At 47.4% G+C, this 14,719-nt stretch overlaps 1 protein-coding gene across 11 annotated transcripts in view; it reads left to right on the top strand.

Annotated features, from left to right (window-relative positions):
• Nucleotides 1–14,719, top strand: part of ATP2B2 (ATPase plasma membrane Ca2+ transporting 2) — a 226,662-nt gene that overhangs the window by 119,539 nt on the left and 92,404 nt on the right. For all 11 annotated transcript variants that reach the window (XR_005750530.1, XR_005750531.1, XM_040358825.1 and 8 more), the window contains exon 4: nucleotides 14,262–14,459. Coding sequence is in view for 9 of the 11 variants with exons in the window: in XM_040358825.1 (XP_040214759.1) it covers nucleotides 14,262–14,459 (198 nt within the window). In the remaining 2 variants the exon portion in view is untranslated. The remainder of the gene's footprint in view (nucleotides 1–14,261; nucleotides 14,460–14,719) is intronic.

Raw genomic sequence — 14,719 nt, 5'->3', positions numbered from 1 at the left:
AATCCCCCCCCTATTCCTCATCCCACCCAAGTTCCCCCTCTTGGAACCCACTCCTCTCCCTCTTTCTTCTTCTTTTTCTTCTTCTTTCCCTTCTACCTTTTTCTTTTTTTCCCACCTTCTCATCTGTTCTTTTCCTTGTCACCTATTATCTTTCATTTCCGTGTTTCCTTGTCATTGTTCTGCACATTATTTCCTCCTTATACTAATTGTGTCCTCATGAGAACAATGCAATCCCTTCCCTCTGGCACTGAGCATTATGCAGATCCACAGCGATCGAGGCAAGATCACATGAACATATATTATTCCTGGAATTGTAAAGTCAATACTCCTCTGTTCTTAAACAACACCTTGGCCATCAGCTCATGTACAGGTTGGGTAACCTGGAATTGCAAACAATGCTGAAGATGCAGCGCACCGGCCCCATGAAGCATGTTGGTCCATTTACTACACAAGTTCAAAGCCGTATCCTCATGTAAAAGAGATCCAGCATATGATTCTGCTGACTGGCATCTGATGGGAATAAATTCCACAACACACCTCCAACAACCATGAGTTGGTAAAGATGTAGAGTAATGGCTGACATGTTTCTGGTGTCCCCATCCTCCTTCATCAGAGCTTTGCAAGACCAGAATCCTCTGTGCTTAAAAGACTCTCCACCTCGTGTCTTTTTATGGCTCTTACTAGCCATAGAAATAGACTTTTGCATACTCCCTTGTTGGGTAGGTGTAGGGTGGTGTGGCCAGCATTAAACACTCAAGGTATCAGTTTGCTAAAACGTTGAAAGTCAACAGCACAAACAGGCCCGGCAGGAGGCTCACCTCACCCGTCCAGGGCCACTTACCACCAAGTAGTAAATTGAAAGCAGTCAGGAGACCAAGGGATGCTGACAGCGCTTGTCACAAGGAGTGAAGTATGGCCTGGCCAGTCCAACCCAAGTGTGAAGCTTTCTGAAGAGCTAGACATAGTCCTTGCTCTCTCCCTACTCCACCAGGACCTTTCCCTGTCGCTACCAGTACCCATGTCCCTGTCAGACAGGGGTCCTATCCCTAAACTGCCCACTTGCATAAAGCTCGCCACCAAGCTCAGGGGTCAGAGACTTAAATAGACTCTGCCTCAACTAAGATGACCACCAGGGTCACATGGGGCATGTGCATCCAACCAGATCACTGTCCGAGTGATCAAGGAAACCATAGAGAAACATACCTGCTCTTAACTTCCATTCCCATCTACATTGCCACTGCAGACAAGCGCCACCTGCAGTGGAGAATTTAGATTGCACCTACCTACACACTGATTGTTCCCTGGACCTCAGTTCTAGCCTAACCTTTGTAATACTGTGCTAAAACTTTAATACAACTTGTAAACAGCTAATAATAGTTACCTCTTAATTCAGCTTTACTTATGTGGATAACCTTTCACTATTGGGAGTGTATCTGGTGAGAGGTCACCTGAAGGCACCTGATACCTCCGTGGTGGAGAGCACTAGGCGCGGAGGAGGAGGAAGTTAAATCCTTTTCCTCTTTGAATGCTAGGCAGGGAGTCTAGGGTGACCACATTTCCAAATTACAATTCAGGGACACCTCCCTTCCCAAAAATCAGCTTGTGCTGTAACGAATCACAGCACAGTGATTGGACACAAGAGGCGGGATTTATGATTTCGCCAATCACAAATAGGGGGCAGGGATTGTGCTCCTCCAGGCATTCCCGGGCAGGACAAGTACTGTCAGTGAGTAAAACGTGATAGGGCAGCCTTTTTTGGGGCATCAGATTGGCCCGGGGGGGGGGGGGGGGTGGCTGTGTCAGTTTCATTCCAGGACACTGTATTGTCCTGGAATGAAGGTGCCCGGGACATGTGGTCACCCTAAGGGAGTCACGGCCGTGATGTCACTAGTTGCTAGACGCCAGATGGCTCTAGCAACCAGTGGCCAGTAGAGTCTCAGGTGGAGCGGAGCCAGCAGCTGCCCAGGACCCGGGACAGACCTGCAAAATGCGGGACTGTCCTGAGCAATCCAGGACAAGTGGTCACCCTAAGGACAAGTGGTTAAACCTCCCCAGGTTTGAAGAAAATAGTTTGGAGCACTCACACTACACAAACAGGACAAAGTTGATGATGCTGTTGTGGTTACCGGAAGACTTTTTCGGCATGGGTTCAGGCTTTGACAGGACAGCAAATGGCCCCTCTCAGAACCCAGAGCCATTCCCTAACAAAATTTAATAAAAGGGTATATAAAATCCTTTCCTCGGGAAGCCTGTGAAATTATAAAAAAAATTCAGATCCTTACATAAGCCTAAATGTGACTGTTCCCTTTTAATAGTTCCCACCCTGAACTCTCCATCTCTGGAGAACATTATTGTGAGTTATGGCTCTCCAGCAGCATTTGTGCTCAGCTTTGCGTTCTCCCGTGGGTTGGTAGAGCCACCTGCAGTGTGAATTATGTTATATGATAATACAGTCAGTTCTGAGCTCTCCGATAAACAAGACGTTTTCTATGGCACTCCTACGGAACGCTTTCAGTAGATTGCTCCATGGGGTCTCTGGAACATTTTAGGTAAAGCATATTGCTCTGCCACCACTAAAAATCTTGATATTGTTTCTACCAAAAGAGCCAACCCCCATATTCTGCAGAATGCCATTGTTAAATGGTTTGAAAAGCCTTCTGTGTTTTATTTTTCTAAATTTAGTTTAAAAAAAAAAATGTCTTAGTGGCTCTAAACTGGCCAAAATAGCCATTATTCTATCAAAGTAATTGGAAATATGTATTTATTTTAGAATTCAATGTGTAGCGCACCCCACTTAGGAGCCGCTGGTGAAAAGGGATCCCCCACCCTGCACAGCCAGACACACCAAATTTTCACAGAGTCAGAAAACAGTCCAGTTCTTGTTTTTGTATTTTTCTTGAGCGGATAAAACTTAGATGGGGAGTAGGGGTCTTATGGGATGTCCACTTGACAGAAAACAACTCTTAAGGGACAACTTTTCTATGTACAGTCTATATACACCTTTTGGAAGGCAACATGAGTTATTATAATATTTCTGGAGGTCCTACATATCTGTTTCCTATTCCTGAGATTCTTCAGGCTGATACCTGTAGTTCCATGGTTTTAAAAGGCACAGAGGAATGTGGCCACAAGCAGAATCTGCATTGCAAGAGGGCTTGGCTCCAGCCCACCTGGTGTGATACAATCTTCAAAGAGATTGATGACAAAGACAGCCCAGGGCGCATGGAGATGATATGGGCAATACTGTCCCCAGAGGCCAAGTATGGCAGGACAGTCAGTAATATAATCTATTGAGGAGGATTGTCATGTGAACACTATGATTGGTCCAGAAGCGAAGGGGGTTGGCAATGGGGGGAGTTTGAATGAGTCTGTGACTGAGTTTTGTAATAAGGGCTGTTTCAGAGAGCTCTTTCTCATTCGCTGCGACGGGTGTACGTACGTTCGTGAATCGGCGTATCTTGCTCATTTACATATTCGACACGTAAATCCACGTACACGCCCGTAGCGCCCAGTGTAAATATGCACATAAGATACGACGGCGTAGGAGACTTACGTCGGTCGTATCTTAGCAACAGTGAGGTGAGTGAGTGAGTGAGTGAGTAACTTATATAGCGCAAAAACAAATGCGAACCTAATCGCCTCAAGGCGATGGCATCCAGAGTAGTACAGTTCTTTCAGAAGAGGTGGGTCTTCAGTTTTTTCCTAAAAACCCGATGGTTTTCTTCCAAGCGGATGGTCGTTGGTAGAGCAATCCAGAGCTGTGGTCCTTGGACCGAGAATCTACGTTCTCCCTTAGATTTGTAGCGAGATTTGGGGATTTGGAGAAGGTTTTGGTTGGTTGATCGGAGCACGCGCTTGGTGACGTAGGGTTTTATTTTCTCGCTTAAGTATTGAGGAGCTTTACCCTGTGTACATTTGTGGGTGAGGCAGAGAGTCTTGAATGTCACCCGGTCCTGTACGGGCAGCCAGTGGAGGGACCTCAAGGCCGGGTAGAGGGAATTTGCGTAGTCGAGTCATGAGTTGATGATTGTTCCAACCACTACTGCTGTGTCCTCTTCCGGGATGAAGGGGGTGAGTCTACATAGCGTGCGGAGCAGATGATGAGAACTGCTGACGACTGATCCTATTTGTGCATCCGTCGTCATGTCTCTGTCAAAGATGACTCTGAGACTTTTGACTTATTATTGTTTGGCGCGATGGTTTGTCCGAGGATGGTAGGTGGAGTCCTGGAAATGGACACCACGCCTGGAGGCGTATCTCATTTTAAGAATGTGCGCAAAGATACGACGGCGCTCATTCGGACTTACGACGGCGTATCTACTGATACGCCGTCGTAAGTCTCTCTGAATCCGGCTATGTGTGTCTTTGGGGACATGGACCTGAATCCAAAGTAACACCACCTCAAGGGTCCCCAGGCATACAGCTCACAAAGAGCGCCGTCCTCCCAAATGCCAGGGGCCATAATCGGTAGGCAAGAGGCCAGCATTCAGTCCCCTCCAAAAGCCTCTGTCCCGGCTAGGTCTGTCACAGATACCAACTAGCAGGTGCGCTGATCAAGGAAACCCGTAACAGGCTGGTACCTATGGCTGGTTGCAATAGTTCAACAGTCAATATGGCGCTGCAGCTTTCTATCTGTTCCACTGAGTGGCTGGAAGACATCAGAATAAAACAAAAAGAAAGAGAGAGCGCGCATCCGCCCTGGTGTAACACAATTTATTAAGAATTAGAAACTACAACCGGTGCACTCATATTTTGCAACAGGTGAAGTAGGCACCCTTTTACCTGTTGCCAAATGTGAGTGCACTTGTTAAAGTTTCTAATTCTTGTTCTTAATAAATTGTGTTACACCAGGACGGATGTGCGCTCTCTCTTTCTTTTTGTTTTACTTGGCATAACACAGAAGAACATCGTGCTTTCAGCCTCCTGGCTATAATGGTCTGCGCAGGCTCATAGTCTGTCTTCTGGCGAAGGAGTTGGCCAGCTTGGGCTGTACACACTCTGTGCTTCTCTCAAATTGCCTGTCTGTAGGTCAGAAAGTCTGTCTGTCTCTTTTCACATTAACAAAACACTAGTCTGTCACTAATAAATAAATACAGTGGAACCTTGGATTACGAGCATAATCCGTTCCAGGAGAATGCTCGTGATCCAAAGCACTCGCATATCAAAGCGAGTTTCCCCATAGAAGTCAATGGAAACAATTTTTTTTTGTTCCGCATTGATTTCAATGGCATGCAATACCGCATGCGGCCAGAGGTGGGGGCGCCGGAGAGCCTCGAAAACAGCCGGAAAGGGCAGAGGACACCTCGGCTGACCTTGGCAAACCTCGGAAAGGCTCGGGAACTGAGTATTTACGTGTCTTTTCGAACATTTCCAAACAACGCCGATCGGCTGGGATCGGCGCCGTTCGACTCCAGCGCCCCCCTCCCCACGTCAGGCCAAAATGCGGTACTTCACACCGCTTTGGCCTGAATCCTGCTAGTTTTGCAAGACAACACTCGCAAAGCGAGTTAGGATTTTTAAAAATACAGCGCTCGTATTGCGAAACGCTCGTTAACCACATAACTCGCAATCCGAAGTTCCACTATATATATATATATATATATTATACACATACACACACACACATGGCTGCTGATAGGGGGACCACCAGTCCTTCTATAGGGGGCCCGGGCATACAGGGGGGGCCCCAGACAGCAGAGGGAAAATTGATGTGGTCGGACGGAGAGGCAATTACAGAAGGATGCCCTATACGGCTTGCTGCAGCAGCTGAAAGCCAGTTTCTCTCCCTCCTGCCAGCTTTTAGCTGCTGCAGGGTGAGACACAGACACAGGACATTGTTCCTGTAATTGCTTCCCCTGCATTGATCCCCCTTCCCTGTTCTGTCAGCTTCTGATCCCCCCACTGTGTGCCCCCCCTGTCACTGTGCTGCACGACAACCATCCCCCCCCCCCCCCCCCGTGGCGCTGACAGCTTCCCTGTCCTGTAGAAAAATAACAAATTGTAAAAGAAAAAAAATATATATATATATGTTTTCATAAAATATTTTTAATTCTGTACTGACTGTCTTTGAAATTGCCCCAGGCCCTGTTCAAATCCAATCCGGGGACAAAACTGGGGACAAACTTGGTCCGGGGACAGTGTCCTCGATCTGGGGACTGTCCCCGGAAACCGGGGATGTCTGGTCACCCTACTGTACGGGACCCCGTGATTTCTATCAGCAGCCCTGCACACACACGGTGCATATATACTGGGCTTGGTGCTCTGAGCCCACAGGCTTTAAGGGGGAGGAATCTGTTGTCACCACAACGCTCCTAACAGCTGGGAATCGGATAAAGGTAAAGTGTTCAAGTCAAAGGCGAAGGGTGAATCTTAGATAAATTCCTAAGACCTTTAATCTGTGTTACAAATCCTACTGAATGCTTTATACTACAACATAGTTGGCAGGAAGAAAAGCGGGATTACCATCTATTATCTGACTAGAAAGAGGAGTATGTAGGTCAACTTCTTCCACCAGATAACAGCAGAAAACACGGGATTCTTGATTTCTTCTACCGCCACACCTGGACATCTGACCCTTCTATTCCACACCTGGACATCTGACCCTTCTATTCCACACCTAGACATCTGACCCTTCTAGTCCACACCTGGACATCTAACCCTTCTATTCCACACCTGGACATCTGACCCTTCTATTCCACACCTAGACATCTGACCCTTCTAGTCCACACCTGGACATCTAACCCTTCTATTCCACACCTGGACATCTGACCCTTCTATTCCACACCTAGACATCTGCACCTTCTAGTCCACACCTGGACATCTGACCCTTCTATTCCACACCTAGACATCTGACCCTTCTAGTCCACACCTGGACATCTAACCCTTCTATTCCACACCTGGACATCTGACCCTTCTATTCCACACCTAGACATCTGACCCTTCTATTCCACACCTGGACATCTGACCCTTCTATTCCACACCTAGACACCTGCACCTTCTAGTCCATACCTGGACATCTGCACCTTCTAGTCCACACCTGGACATCTGCACCTTCTAGTCCACACCTGGACATCTGACCCTTCTATTCCACACCTGGACACCTGCACCTTCTAGTCCATACCTGGACATCTGCACCTTCTAGTCCACACCTGGACATCTGCACCTTCTAGTCCACACCTGGACATCTGACCCTTCTATTCCACACCTAGACATCTGACCCTTCTAGTCCACACCTGGACATCTGACCCTTCTATTCCACACCTAGACATCTGACCCTTCTAGTCCACACCTGGACATCTGACCCTTCTATTCCACACCTAGACATCTGACCCTTCTAGTCCACACCTGGACATCTGACCCTTCTATTCCACACCTAGACATTTGCACCTTCTAGTCCACACCTGGACATCTGACCCTTCTATTCCACACCTAGACATCTGACCCTTCTAGTCCACACCTGGACATCTAACCCTTCTATTCCACACCTGGACATCTAACCCTTCTATTCCACACCTGGACATCTGCACCTTCTAGTCCACACCTGGACATTTGCACCTTCTAGTCCACACCTGGACATCTGACCCTTCTATTCCACACCTGGACATCTGACCCTTCTATTCCACACCTGGACATCTGCACCTTCTAGTCCACACCTGGACATCTAACCCTTCTATTCCACACCTGGACATCTGCACCTTCTAGTCCACACCTGGACGTTTGCACCTTCTAGTCCACACCTGGACATCTACACCTTCTATTCCACACCTGGACATCTGACCCTTCTATTCCACACCTGGACATCTGCACCTTCTAGTCCACACCTGGACATCTGCACCTTCTAGTCCACACCTGGACATTTGCACCTTCTAGTCCACACCTGGACATCTGCACCTTCTATTCCACACCTGGACATCTGCACCTTCTAGTCCACACCTGGACATCTGCACCTTCTAGTCCACACCTGGACATCTGCACCTTCTAGTCCACACCTGGACATCTGCACCTTCTAGTCCACACCTCCTATTTCACACCAGGACATCAGATCCTCTTACTACTTCACATCTGGACATCTGCCCTTCTTTCTCCACAGCTGCTCCCCCTACTCCACTACTGCCCCTACTATGCCACACCCGAACATCAGCCCCTCTTACTTCTCTACATCTGGACATCTGCTCCTCCTCCTCCACACTTGTGCTCACTACTCCACACATGCACAGTGACCCCTACTACTTCTCCACATCTGGACATCGACCTCTCCTTCTCCACACCTGCATATCTGTTTCTACTTCTCCACACCTGAATATCAGCCCCTCCTACTTCTCCATATCTGAACATCTGTCCCTCCTACTTTTTCACACCTACACATCTCCTACTACTGCACACCTGCACATCTACTCCTGCTACTGCACACCTGCTCCTAATACTCCACACCTGCACATCTCCTACTACTCTACACCTGCACATCTAATCCTATTTACACATCTGCTCCTCCTCCACACCTTTGCATCTACTCCTACTACTCCAAACCTACAGATCTACTCCTACTACTTCACACCTGCACATCTGACTCTACTACTCCACACCTGCCCATCTACTCCTACTACTCTATACCTGCCTATCTACTCCTACTACTTCACACCTGCACATCTGCCTCTACTACTCCACAGCTGCCCATCTACTCCTACTACTCCACACTTGCCCATCTACTCCTACTACTTCACAGCTGCCCATCTACACCTACTACTCCACACCTGCCCATCTACTCCTACTACTCTATACCTGCCCATCTATTCCTACTACTCCACACCTGCACATCTGTCCCTACTACTCCACACCTGCCCATCTACTCCTACTACTCCATACCTGCACATCTACTCCTACTACTTTACACCTGCCTATCTACTCCTACTTCTCTATACCTGCCTATCTACTCCTACTACTCCACACCTGCACATCTGCTCCTACGATTTCACACCTGCACATCTGTCCCTACTACACCACACCTGCCCATCTACTACTACTACTACTACTCCACAGCTGCCCATTTACTCCTACTACTCCACACCTGCACATCTACTCCTACTACTCCACAGCTGCCCATCTACTCCTACTACTCCACACCTGCCCATCTACTCCTACTTCTCCACACCTGCACATCTACTCCTACTACTCCACACCTGCACATCTGCCCCTACTACTCCACACCTGCACATCTACTCCTACTACTCCACACCTGCACATCTGCCCCTACTACGCCACACCTGCCCATCTATTCCTACTACTCCAATTATGGTGGGTTGTGGAGGGTTTACAACATCCAGTTATTGGATAGAGCGGCACACAGAACAACCATCACTTCTCCAGCTGCTTCTTGGTGTCGTTCTTCACTGTAGTGCTCTTGTCGGAATGTCTTTTCAGGAGATTGCATTGTATGTCTCTTGTATGTCTAGAGTCTAGACGGTGCTACAAGATGATGAATTTTGTGCCACGCCGCGATCTAGTGAATATTGTACTTGGCTCAGTAATCAGGGCTAAGAGCTTATTCAAGGACACAGCAAGGGCGCTGCAATAAGCTGGACGATAAATGAACAGTAGATATTGGAAGCCATTGAGATGAGCTCACAATAGACCTTCCTGCATTGTAACCACTAGAATTATCATTCTCTACGAGGCAAGAAATGTCTGGAGATTTTCCTTTAATATACACACTTCAATCTGCAATTGATATGTGTTATAAACGTGTCATAAGGATGCTTCACACAAATTTTGGAGGAAACAGCTGAATAATATGTGAGGCTTCCACCTGCAAAGTATTTTATTCTCTCGTTTCATATATCTGCACATTTCTGGTATCTAATGCCGCGTACACACGATCGGAAATTTCGACAAGAAAAACGTGGATTTGTTTCCGAGGGAATTTTGGCTCAAACTTGTGTTGCATACACACTAGTGGTGCAACGGATCACTGTTGATCCGTGATCCGAATGGGTCACCCCCTTCGGATCAGCACACTATGTGATCCGCGGATTGCCGCCGCGGCCATAGCATTAGGAAAGGCCGCGGCTTCAGCCTAGCTCCGGAGCCGCGACCATCTTGGTACACCCGGCGGCGGCCCTCCTCTCTGTTTACACCCACAGAGGAGGAGGAGCCAGCACTTGTGGGACACACACACCGCTGTCTGAGGTCTGCAATGAGGGGGGGGGGTGTCTGTACTGAGAGGGGGGTGTCTGTACTGAGGAGGGGGGGTGTCTGTACTGAGAGGGGGGTGTCTTTACTGAGAGGGGGTGTCTGTACTGAGGAGGGGGGTGTCTGTACTGAGGAGGGGGGTGTCTGTACTGAGAGGGGGGTGTCTGTACTGAGAGGGGGGTGTCTGTACTGAAGAGGGGGGGTGTCTGTACTGGGGGGTGTACTGCTGGGGAGGGTCTGCACTGAGGTGGGGGTGTCTGTACCGATGGGGGTGCCGCCAGTGTCCCCCATCATTTGCCGCCAGTTTGCCCCATTAATTGCCGCCATTGTCCACCATCAATTGCCACCGGTTTTCCCCATCATTTGCCGCCATTGTCCACCATCAATTGCTGCCAATGTCCCCAATCAATTGCCGCTAGTTTGCCCCATCAATTGCCGTCAGTTTGCCCCATCAATTGCCGCCAGTTTGCCCCATCAATTGCTGCCAGTGTCCCCCATAAATTGCCGCCAGTTTTCCCCATCAATTGCCACCAATGTCCCCCATCATTTGCCGCCAGTTTGCCCCCATTGTCCACCATCAATTGCCGCCAGTTTTCCCCATCATTTGCCGCCATTGTCCACCATCAATTGCTGCCAATGTCCCCCATCAATTGCCGCCAGTTTGCCCCATCAATTGCCACCAATGTCCCCCATCATTTGCCGCCAGTTTGCCCCATTAATTGCCGCCATTGTCCACCATCAATTGCCGCCAGTTTTCCCCATCATTTGCCGCCATTGTCCACCATCAATTGCTGCCAATGTCCCCCATCAATTGCCGCCAGTTTGCCCCATCAATTGCTGCGGGGTCAGCGCTGTCCTCCACGTTCCCTTCGAGTCCTCAATGTCTTCTCCTGTATTCGGGACCATGGCTCTAATCAGGCACTTCCAAAACACCCCCGCCGCTGTGATTCAGATGCCCGGCGCCCGACAAGGGGCCGGACACCTGAATGGGGGTGGCAGCGGCGACAATAGATAGATTCATGCAATGCACAAATCTATCGGAGAATGATCAAAGGACGTCTCAGGTTCATAAAAGTCCACAAATAGATCGAGAGATAGAGAAAAGGTAGGGCACACGCTTGGCCCTTCAGATCCTGGCAGGGAGATCCGGCACCTGAGACACAGAGAGAACATAGGACACAAACCTTGTGCATAGAAAGTGTATTTTAATAATAAGTATAAAAACGCAGGCAACCTGGGGATTCAGCAACAGCATCAAGCTCAACAGTCCCTGGAGAACATGCTGCATCCTCAGTTCCATAGGTGGCCTCCTGAGAAAAGGGGTAGAGCCCCAAAACGTGTCACCTAACAACATTTCTGTAAGCTCTTCTCTCCCAGAGGACAACCTGGATGCTTTTCATCTTTGAGTGGGTTCCAGGCTTTGGATGTTATTACAGGCTGACACCTCCATCTCCAAGCAACGCCATAGGCTTGCCACTGTTTGGCTTAATGCTGTTGGTACATCCCAAGATTGTCTATGATTAATTTGCTGCAAGTGTTTTTTTTCCAAATTCCCTTTTGCTACAACTGACTGATTACTTTGTTGTAACCACCATACACTACAGTGTGGATCGAAAGTTTGGGCACCCCAGGTAAAAATTGTATTAATGTGCATAACGAAGCCAAGGAAAGATGAAAAAATCTCCGAAAGGCATCAAATTACAGATGAGACATTCTTATAATATGTCAAAAAAAGTTAGGCCCAGATTCTCGTAGATGGGCGTAAAACTGCGGCGGCGTAACGTATGTCATTTACGTTACGCCGCCGCACGTTTTACAGGCAAGTGCTTTATTCACAAAGCACTTGCCTGTAAAGTTGCGGCGGCGTAGCGTAAATCACCCGGCGCAAGCCCGCCTAATTCAAATTAGGCGGGTAGGGGGCGTATAGCATTTAAATTAAGCGCGTTCCCGCGCGGAACGTAATGCGCATGCGCCGTCCCTAAAATTTCCCGACGTGCATTGCGCTAAATGACGTCGCAAGGACGTCATTGGTTTCGACGTGAACGTAAATGGCGTCCAGCCCCATTCACGGACGACTTACGCAAACGGCGTAAATTTTTAAATTTCGACATGGGAACGACGGCCATACTTAACATTGGTTGCCCCTCATATAGCAGGGGCAACTTTACGCGTCGCAAATCTAACGTAAACGTCTTAACTTCACTGCGTCGACCGCGCGTACGTTCGGGAATTCGCGTATTTTGCTAATTTGCATACTCGACGGGGAAAACTACGGAGGCGACACCTAGCGGCAAAAAAAAACATTGCATCTAAGATCCGACAGCGTAAGAGCCTTACGCCTGTCGGATCTAATGGATATCTATGCGTAACTGATTCTAAGAATCAGGCGCATAGATACGACGGCCCAGATTAGGACTTACGACGGCGTACATTGAGTTGCGCCATCGTAAGCCCTTTGAGAATCTGGGCCACAGATTTTATTTTCATCATTTACACTTTCAAAATGACAGAAAACAAAAAAATGGCATCTGCAAAAGTTTGGGCACCCTGCAGAGTTAATATCTTGTACTGCCCCCTTTGGCAAGTATCACAGCTTGTAAACGCTTTTTGTAGCCAGCCAAGAGTCTTTCAATTCTTGTTTGAGGGATCTTTGCCCATTCTTCCTTACAAAAGTCTTCCAGTTCTTTGAGATCTCTGGGCTGTCTGTCACGCACGGCTCTTTTAAGGTCTATCCATAGATTTTCAATTATGTTGAGGTCAGGAGATTGTGAAGGCCATGGCAAAACCTTCAGTTTACGCCTCTTGATGTAATCCCCCGTGGATTTTGAGGCGTGTTTAGGATCATTATCCATTTGTAGAAGCCATCCTCTCTTTAACTTCAGCTTTTTCACAGATGGCATCAAGTTACCATCCAAAATTTGCTGAGATTTTATTGAATCCATTTTTCCTTCTACTCGTGAAATGTTCCCTGTGCCACTGGCTGCAATACAACCCCAAAGCATGATTGATCCACCCCCATGCTTCACAGTTGGACAGAGGTTCTTTTCATTAAATTCTGTGCCCTTTGTTCTCCAAACGTACCTTTGCTCATTCCGGACAAAAAGTTCTATTTTAACCTCATCGGTCCACAGAACTTGTTTCCAAAATGCATCAGGCTTGTCTATATGTTCATTTGCAAAGTTCAAACGCTGATTTTTGTGGTGAGGACGTAGAAGAGGTTTTCTTCTGATGACTCTTCCATGAAGACCATATTTGTACAACTATCTCTTTATAGTGGAATAGTGTACCACAACTCCAGTGTCTGCCAGATCTTTCTGGAGGGATCGGGCAGTCAAACTTGGGTTTTGAATTGCTTTTCTCACAATCCTGCGAGCTGTTCTGTCTGATATTTTTCTTGGTCTTCCAGATCTTGCTTTACCTTCCACTGTTCCTGATGACTGCCATTTCTTAATTACATTCCGAACAGAGGATATTGACATCTGAAAACGCTTTGCTATCTTCTTATAGCTTCTCCAGCTTTGTGAGCGACAACTATTTTCACTTTCAGTTTTCTAGACAACTGCTTAGAAGAACCCATGGTGCTGATTGTTGGGGCAAGGTCAGATGAGTCTGGGCATTTAACACCTTTGAGATTGACATCACCTGATCTTCCCAGACGATGATTGAGAACAATCCATGACACTGGCAGGTCTCAGCTTTGCAAAGGGGGCAGTGCATGCTAGAAATTCTGCAGGGTGCCCAAACTTTTGCAGACGCCATTTTTTTGTTTTCTGTCATTTTGAAAGTGTAAATGATGGAAATAAAATGTAACTTTTTTTGACATATTATAAGAATGTCTAATCTGTAATTTGATGCCTTTTGGAGATTTTTCCATCTTTCCTTGGCTTCGTTATGCACATTAATACACATTTTTACCTGGGGTGCCCAAACTTTCGATCCCCACTGTATACATGGGTACTACCGGTCATATTCTTATGCGCAGGGCTTTTTTTTCAGTGGGAACATGGTGGAACGCTTCCACGTATTCTATTTAAAATGTAAAATTCTGTGTTAAAATGTATTTTTTCTCTCTGCAGGATTGCCGGGGACACAAGTAGATCTGGATAAGAGGCGGCAAGTGTATGGACAAAACTTCATTCCTCCAAAGAAGCCAAAAACTTTCTTACAGCTAGTATGGGAAGCACTACAAGATGTAACTCTGATCATTCTGGAATTAGCAGCCATTATTTCACTTGGTCTGTCCTTCTACCGACCGCCTGGAGGAGAAACCGAAGGTAAGCGCTATGGGTGCCGATAGGTGTAACATGGATCTTTATGAATGATATGCAAAACACATAGCGACCAACCAAAGATCGTATTTCTTGCTAAGCGCCTGCTGGTGTCTGTACTCTGGCAGTCCTAAATTCTAGGGTTCTCCAGAAGAACAGCTGAAATAAAGTTGATAACTTGACTTATATTTAAATAGCACACTTACTGCTATTAAATCGATCGTGAGACAGATTCGTGAATAAAAAAACGTGTGTTTAATGTACAC

The sequence above is a fragment of the Rana temporaria genome, chromosome 7 (assembly GCF_905171775.1).
Source record: "Rana temporaria chromosome 7, aRanTem1.1, whole genome shotgun sequence".
In the NCBI taxonomy this organism is placed as follows: Eukaryota; Metazoa; Chordata; class Amphibia; order Anura; family Ranidae; genus Rana; species Rana temporaria.
This window is presented reverse-complemented; position numbering and strand designations above follow the sequence as displayed.